We start from the raw sequence: 8,723 nt of genomic DNA, 5'->3' as shown, positions 1-8,723 counted from the left end.
TGAATGTAGAGAGAGAATTCGTACCACAATCTCCATGCATTACGAAATACAACTTGCAAGCTAAAGATGCAACCGTTTACACGGCGCGCTTCAGCGGAGGCTCTTAACGAAGATACAGGAGTCTGTCTGTTCGTTCTGACTTCGGCAATCCGAATAGGCCCGCCGAAGTCGGAGGAAATAGCATTTTCCCAAAATATAGATAAGATTTCTTTCTCATAGCAAAAGGTAGAAGAAGAGAAGGAACTAAGAATTCAGTCAGAGTGTTAGATTAAGCAGGCATAACAAAATCCAGTTACAGATGCAATGCTAATTTACACAAATCAGCAAGAAAAAGTTGTATAACATATACTGTAAGATGCCAAAACATTGTTAATTTACAGAAATCGACAAGAAAAACTAGTCTAACATGTCTTTCGAGAGGCTTTTGTAATAAGATACCAAAACCCTAAGCTTAAAGCGCGTACTAATTAATAAATCAATGGAAACACATCCTGTACATACGGATTAATGAATCAATGAATGGAACTGCACGACACTTTTACATAGGGAGGAAGGAAAAATTCGAGACTACAAGGAAGATGCTTGGTGCATACCTCATTGTTTAAGAACCATTTGGCTGTCAGAAGAATCAGCAGCTTCTTTGAGAAAAATAAGTCCTCCAGTTTGTTTTCATAAATCAGGCCGATCTTCAGAGAATAGGGTTTGAAGGGTCAATTTTTCTTTTAATTTTTCCTATGCTTACCCTGTTGAAAATAATGCATGATTCGCGCAACCAAGATGTCGACCCATGTATCAGGTAGTCCGGGAAGGCACCAATGCATGCAGTCCTGTCCCCATATGGCAACGGCATCCTTCTTTCCCAGCCATATTGCTGGATGAGCATCGGCCCGAAACTCACTTAAATAGGTCAAATTGAATAATTGTATGTCTGTGCCAATTAAAGCACTTCGAATGAGAGAGTTCACTTCCCTTGCTTCTTTGTTTACTCCTCTGTTCCTCGGATCGAACCAAGAATCAAGCTGTAGAGACATCAGCACTCAATTTCGCTTCAGGGAATTCAGAAAAATCGGATTGTGTTTTACAAATGCAAAGATGTGGGAAACCCACTTATAAACATTATGTTCTTCACATTGAACCCCAAAAATTTTGTAAAATATCACCTAATGGAACACCGAAGGAGGCAGAATAATGAAATGATGCAGTCTGAAAGGGGTATATATGAGACTTAAAATTTCAGGGGTTCTAAATTTAAAAATATGATATTTATAGTGTTTCATGCAATTTAGCCTTTCCAGAAAGTTTTAGGACTTCGGGAAGAACAAAACATTAGTGGTACCTCATTATCTTTCAGGGGCTCATCAAATAAGCAGCTGCCATTATGATCCCATTCCCCACCATAGAAGTGCCTCGGCGATTGAGTTCGCCATAGCTTTAATGTTTGTTTAGGAACTTCCTGATCTATGTAAGATGCCATACTCTCGAGCACTACTTTTAGGCCGTCAAAAATGCCGAGTGGGGGATCTATCGGCTTTCCTTCTCTATAGAAGACAAGTGGAGTCTCTTTAGGAAATTTATCTGGCCCCCACCTGAGTTCAGGCGAATTAATAGAGCTTAATCGCACAAGATAAGTCATCACATCCATCAGAAAAGGAAATAAGAATAATCTAGATTGTAGAGGTGATACAGACTAGACAGTATGCTGATGCTAAATTCGACATATAGATCCCAGTAATAGTCAAAAATACAGATGCTTAGTTCTTCTATCATGAAGAAGAAATACTAACTCAGCAACTAGTTCTACAAGCTCGACAAATTTTCATTGAAGAAGACTTAAATTAAAGATGCCGTAGGTGAATTGTCCGTAGAAGACTCAGACCTTCATAGTTCCAATATTCCTTCTAGGAAGAATCCAAACTCGGTCACAATTTCCAAAAAAAATTCCAATTAAGTCAAAAATGTGATTTAGACTGGGGAGGGACCCTTTTTTTTTTTTAAAGATCTAACAGAAAGTGTGTAGGTATCATAATGCCAATTGAACTCATGTATAATGATTCAAGAAGTGAATAACTCAACCTCATTTATCGAACACATCATAAATCAGGTTTCCTGACTCATTTGGATATTGAACTGTTGAGCTGATAATTAGAATTGGTTCAAGTTACCGTACGTTACAATATTCTTGGGTTGGTAGGTTCAATAAGAAAACCCAATGACATTTTGAATAACTAAATAATTGGGGGAAAAAATAAAGAACAAGAGTAGTACCACCAACTATACAATCCGAATATTGCAACAACAAAAGTCTTTAACCAGCAAACAACATCTAATATACTTTATGAGTGTGGGAATGAATGACAGAGATGCAAAGTATGCAGTAATGAGACTTAATAGTTATCTCTAACATTTGCGAAGAAGTTCAACATCATATAATGCACAATGATGACAGTTTAAAATATCTAACAATTCGATAATTTGTAAACACCAAATGCTTCAAAGAATTTATTTACTATTGAATGCAGCAAGGAAGGCCATATAGCACTACGACACTAATTACTTTGCGACTCTGCACATTATTGAAGTCCAAAAAGAAGAAATAAGAAGTCATATTTTCAGATAGCATGTAACAAGATCTTTCCAATTAAAGCGTTAGAGAACATGCAATGATATCTTTTCACCTAAAGCGATAAACTTACCAATGCCCAGTATTAAAAATTAGGACATCATAGAACTTGGTGATGTTAACCCAATCATCAGCTGCAACATCTACATCCACCTTATAAATCCCTCTTATTCCATCTTTAGCCGGAAGAGTTGAATGCTCCATAGGCTGCCACCTTTATATAATTAGTTATGAAGTGAGCACCCGAAATTAAACATATCATAAGTAGAAAAAAGCGAGTTTAATCCATAAAGCTTCCATTACAAAATGGAACAAATTCTTATGATCATAGAGGCCTACACTTAAAAACTTGTATAGTATACTATTTCAAAATTAAGAAAATCATGCATCATAGAATTTGTTTTTTCTACTTATCAAAGCATTCGAAAAAGCATTCCAAAGAATTTCCTTCTTAAAGCTATAACTAATTATAATCATGCATAAGAAGTCCAAATACGCCACTTTGTCAATAACTCAATATTTAGTTTTAAACTCTTTTTTTTTTTTAGTAAATTATGTGTGGTTATGCAGCAAGAAGCTTCTGCTTTGAATCTAAGATTCAGAATCTAATATCTGCTTTCCACTGAAACAAAAGCTCTAGATTTTTTCGCTTTCCAAACGCTCTAAGATTCAAGTTGCTGTAAGTAGAGGCAGACGCATCATCAAAAAGGCCCTAAACAGAACAAACGAGCTCAAACAATCTATAGTTAGCAAGCAAGGAGCCTCTGCATTTGGAACCAAAAATCTCAACTTTTGCCTTCCGCTGTAGTAAAAAGCTCCAGATTTTCCTATTTTCCAAACACTCCGCTAAGATTATAATTGCTGAATGTAAAAGCAGAAGCTGAAGCAATCAGGTACTAGACTAAACAATTGAGCTCAAATTACTCGAATCAAAGTATCAAATCATAGAAAAGGGGGGAAAGAATCATTACGTGTAGTTAGCGAGCAACACCGCGCGGTGATAAGCCACGGTCACATCGAACTTGGGGAAGTACCCGCCTCTCCACGCCCTCTTCCTCTTCCACTTCCTCGCCCCGGCATCGGCGGATCGGAGCGCGCACAGCAACGCCACCATGAAGTTCTCGTTCAGCGAGTCCCCCACGAACCCGATCCTCCGTCCCCGCGCCGCCGCGAGGAACCCGCGCGGGTCGGCGCGCGGGACCGCGGCGCCGCCGCAGCGGTCGGGGAACCACGCCCACGACGCGATCGAATCCACGCGATCCCGGCCATTGCGGAGGCAATTCCACGCGTTGCGGTGGAAGGGGCAAGTGGCGTCGTAGAGGGGGCGGCGGAGGGGTGCCGTGGACCACCGCCCCGCGGCGAGGTCGGCGTCCGCGGCGCCGCAGGGGAGTGGGGAGGAGGAGGAGGAGGAGGAGGGGGAAGTGGGGAGGAGTAGGCGAAGAGAAGGGGTGGTGTGGAGGAGGAGGATCAGGGTTAGGGTTAGGGTTAGGGTTAGGGTTAGGAGGGAGAGCCATCGCCTCCGCAACGAGAGCACCATTTCATTGCGGGGATGCTCGCGGAGCGAAGCAACGAAACACGAGCGGAAATGGAAGCAGGTTAAAAAAGCAAAAAAAAAAAAAGGTTAAATGTGTAGACAACACCCTAAACTATAACTTGTTCTGTATTTGACACCCCAAATATTTTTATTTGATTTACACCCTTTTTATTTACTAGCAGTTCGATTTTTAGCTCCTTCAATTAGCAATTGGGAGAATTTGGTCAGAAACAAAATAAACACACATAAGAGATGCATATGATCAAGAATTATTTACTCAAAAATCACCTCTTTTGCTACCAATTCATCCCTCTAATTTATTCAAGGTATGCCTTAGGATAAAATCTAAATAATTTATTTCTCTCCTTTCTTTTTCTTTTTCTACTTTCCTACTTTGTGAGTAAAGCAATTTTTCATCGTGTACTTTTTTCATAGGCGTTTATTTTGATTCTAGCATAATTCTCAAAATTGTTAACGGAAGATTTTTTTTTTTTTTTTTTTTTTGAGAGAGAGATAGGTAGCACGCTACCCGTTTCGTTTATTTCTTTTTTTTTATTTGAGAGAGAGAGAGAGAGAGATAGGTAGCGCGCTATCCGCTTCGTTTATTTCATTTAGAAATAAAATTAACAATAAATGTGAATCAACTAGGATTCGAACTTGGGTCTCGAATACCAACCATCAAGTCCTTTGCCATTTGCTCTAGGGACGGTCGGTCTAATGGAAGAAGCTAAATCAAATAATTTGTAAGTAGAGAGATGTAAATCAAATACAAAAAAGTTAAGGGCCAATTCAAAGCGGATTAAAGTTTAGCATCTGTTTGTGCTAGGGGTGGAACTGGGCCCGGGCGTAAACAAGACCAGGGCCGATGGGCCATGTTTGGGTTGAGCTTTGGACATTAGAAACATAATTTTGGGTTCCGGCCGGGCTTAAAAACTTAGGCCCAAAAAATATTGGACCTATCTGGACATGTCCAAGTCCGGTCCAAGCCCGACCCAAAAGTTTAATATATTAATTATCAAAATAAAAATATTTAATTATATATATAATATTTAGGGAAAACTTCAAAAAAAAATCCTGTGGTTTCGCACTTTTTCATTTTAGTACCCTGTGGTTTAAAATGTATCAAGTTAGTACCCTGTGGTTTCTCACTTTATCACTTTAGTACCATGTGGTTTAAAGTGTATCAAGTTAGTATTCTGTGATTTTATTTTTGTATCAAATTAGTACCATGTTGTTTTATTTTTTATATCAAGTTAGTACCCTATGGTTTTTAAACCACGGGGTACTAAAGTGAGAAAGTGCGAAACCACAGGGTACTAACTTGATACACTTTAAACCACATATAAAAAAAAATAAATGATATAATATATCATATATAGTAAATTGTTATTAATGATATATACGTGTGTGTGTGTGTGTGTGTGTGTGTGTGTGTGTGTGTTGTGTGTGTGTGTGGTGTGGTGTGTGTATATATATATATATATATATATATATATATAATATATATATATATATTAACAATATTTAATTCCATATTAGGATATATAAAATAGTATTATTATAAAAAAAAATAGTTAATTATACATATCTATATGAGTGAATATATGATACATATTATTATATATACTTAATTAGTTATGTACATAACACTTACTAATATATATTATTTTAAAATTTTCAAAAAAAATAATTAGATGTTCTATGTACATAACTTAAGGATAATTTTAAAATTTTAAAATACCACAATGCTTCTTTAGAAAACCACAATGCCCTAATTAATTAAACGTCTACCTATTATGCGAGAAGTTTTATTTTTTATTTTTTGATTGCTGCATCAGAGTAGAAGTGAAGATTGCTGAAGCATATCTTCTACTTGTTGTCTAAGTCTTAGTTTTAGTTTATTAATTTTTTTATTTGGTATTATTTCATTAATAGATAATTATTTGTAGACATTAATGATATTATTATATTTGATGTTAGATATTAATTTCTTTGATATGATAAAACACACAGTAAAAATAGATATTTATTTGAATTTTATACAAATAAATTATTTATGTATTATATCATAAATGCATAAATGGGTCTTCACAAAGCTTAACAATACACTTTTGTTCCTCAAACTATGAAGAGCGCGACAATTAGTCCTCGAAGTTTGTGGGTGTTTGGCCTTACTTTTGAAAAGTGAATTCAATAAAGTATTCGGCAACGTTACTTCTAAAATCTATTTTATAATATTAAATCAGTGTTTTAATTTTGGAGACGCAAAATTAGAAATAACTAAAATTTGCTTTTTAAATCTGATTTTGATTTTGGACTCAAATTCTAATTTTTATTTTGATTATAAATTCATATTTTATATTTAGATTTTATTATTTTATGTTTAAATTTTTAAATTTCAAATTTTAATTTTTAAATCTTAAATTTCAACAATTAAAATATTAAGTTTAGATATTAAATATTAAATTTTAAATTTCAAATTTAAGATAAAGATTTAAAGTTTTAGAATTATAGAATTTAGAATTTAAAATTTAAAATTCAAAATAGATGTTGAATTTTATAGAGTTGAAGTTTACACTTAAAATTTAAATTTTAAAATTTAGAATTTTAAATTTTATAATTTTAAATTATAAGTTTTAATATTCAAAGTGTAAACTTCAACTCTATAAAATTCAAAATCTATTTTGAATTTTAAATTTTAAATTCCAAAATGTTAAATTTTAAATTTTAAGTCTTATCTAAAAATTTGAAATTTGAAATTTTAACTTTTAAATTTTAAATTTCAAATTTAGATTTTAGAATTTGAAATTAAAAATTCAAATTTAGATTTTAGATTTTAAATTTTAAATATTTAAAATTTTATTTTAAGATAAAATATCAAATTTAATTCTGAAGAAATTATTTGTTTTCATAATTTAGACCAAACGAGTCCTTTAATTCGCTGCAATTTATTGCTCAAACTATGCGGCACATGATACTTTAATTTTCGAACTTAATTTAGTTATACTTTCTTACTTGAGCTATAAGGAATGTGACACTTTAATTCTCAAATTATTTTGGGCTTGCTAGAATTAAATTCAATTTAACTTCTTTTATTTACCTTGGGAGATCCAAAACAAGGAAAATCCGGGCCATCGTATAGTAGAGATCTCCCCCCATATGTGCTTAGCGATACAAACAGATCCGGGTTGGGAGAGCTCCCGTCTTAATCCGCCTCGATTTGTCCCGAACGGGTGTAGTAAGCAGAAACGAAAAGTATAGTAAAATATAATTCATTTTGAATCTGTTCCAATTTGCCAAGTAAGTAGAGCGAGAAGTGGGAGGCGCCTTTATTCTTTCATTCGCAAAAAAAAAAAAAGGCTCCCATCCAGATCTAGTCCGAATGGAGTGAAGCGATGCGATAAATGGGGGTCAAAAATAAAAAAAATTAGCACGTGCCGCATCCACCTGGACCCAATAAGTATGGAACGAGAGGTGGACCCCTACCATCTCCCGGATCCGTTCTGTTTGCATCCCGCGCGCTGCGGCCCACCCTATACCTTCTACAATTCCGCAATGTGGAATCTTAAGATAACTGTTACTAGTTTTGGGAATAATTAGGGGGACATTTAATTACACGTATTTATAATTGTATTGTAATTGAAATTACACAGAGAAATACCTTTTTTTTTTTTAAGTTTCCAAGGCAAGTGTAAATCTCACACACCATTATATTATTTTAAATTTTACTATCCAACTTTCAATTGGTTTGATTTGAGTGACTCTATAGTACTTTGACTTTAAAATTAAAAATAATTACTTATTTTAATAAATTTATAGTTGTAAAAATTGCATGAATTATACAAATTAAGCGTATTAATATAAAAGCCAGATTCAAATTTTGAAGTCAAAATATCGTTGACGGATTCAAATCAAACAAATTGAAAAGTTAAAAAATCAGCTTAAAATGGTCTATAGTTTAGATAACTTTTATATATTTTTAATTTGTATTAATTTTAATATAAAATATTCAAAAGGTTTATGAACCTTAATTAGGATGAAGAGCGCAAGCTGCACACCCCTTTTTGGGTTCACAGCTAACATTTTCCAATTGTACATAAATTCGAAAATGCGTGTGAAGTTAAAATTGCAGCAGCTGATACTACGCTCAAATTAGCTAAAATTTCAACTGTAGAGTTGAAAAAAATAACTTTAAACAAAACATGAATTTACCTTCTTAATAAGAAGACTTAAAGAGATAAAATTCTATAAAATTTTATAAAAGCACTTCTCAGCCCCATATAACCAAAAACAAAATTTATACTTACAACATTTTCTACTACATCTAATTAAATAAAATAAATATAATTATAACTGTTGTATTTCATATTTATAATTACATTTAATCAAATGCCCTTTTATATAAAAACCACTAAAATACGTATGTAAGCTGTTAATCTAACCCATCAGTCTCAAATGTGGCAATACGCCGAAACTGAGCATACTTCGAATATTCACGGCACGCACCAGTCCCTCTCCTCCACCCAAACAACCGATCGAGCAATTTGAGCACTACGTACGTAAACCGAT

General features: G+C 34.2%; 1 protein-coding gene across 1 annotated transcript; it reads right to left on the bottom strand.

The window, feature by feature from the left end:
- Window positions 293-4,200, bottom strand: LOC109712684 (protein trichome birefringence-like 12). The gene is made up of 4 exons (XM_020236413.1): window positions 3,592-4,200; window positions 2,694-2,834; window positions 1,337-1,586; window positions 293-1,019 (listed from the first exon to the last, which is right to left on the bottom strand). Exons 1-4 carry the CDS (start codon window positions 4,155-4,157, stop codon window positions 723-725), a joined length of 1,254 nt encoding a protein of 417 aa, XP_020092002.1. The 5' UTR covers window positions 4,158-4,200; the 3' UTR covers window positions 293-722.

This window comes from Ananas comosus, linkage group 7, assembly GCF_001540865.1.
Source record: "Ananas comosus cultivar F153 linkage group 7, ASM154086v1, whole genome shotgun sequence".
In the NCBI taxonomy this organism is placed as follows: domain Eukaryota; kingdom Viridiplantae; phylum Streptophyta; class Magnoliopsida; order Poales; family Bromeliaceae; genus Ananas; species Ananas comosus.
The sequence above is the reverse complement of the archived record's forward strand: the minus strand, read 5'-3'. Positions and strand labels throughout refer to the sequence as shown.

Coding starts and splice junctions, on each gene's coding strand:
- LOC109712684 (XM_020236413.1), bottom strand. CDS start 4,157: ATGGTGCTCTCGTTGCGGAGGCGATGGCTCTCCCTCCTAACCCTAACC. Junction 2,835..3,591: donor GTGTTGCTCGCTAACTACAC/GTAATGATTCTT, acceptor AATTATATAAAG/GTGGCAGCCTATGGAGCATT. Junction 1,020..1,336: donor AGCCCCTGAAAGATAATGAG/GTACCACTAATG, acceptor ATGTCTCTACAG/CTTGATTCTTGGTTCGATCC.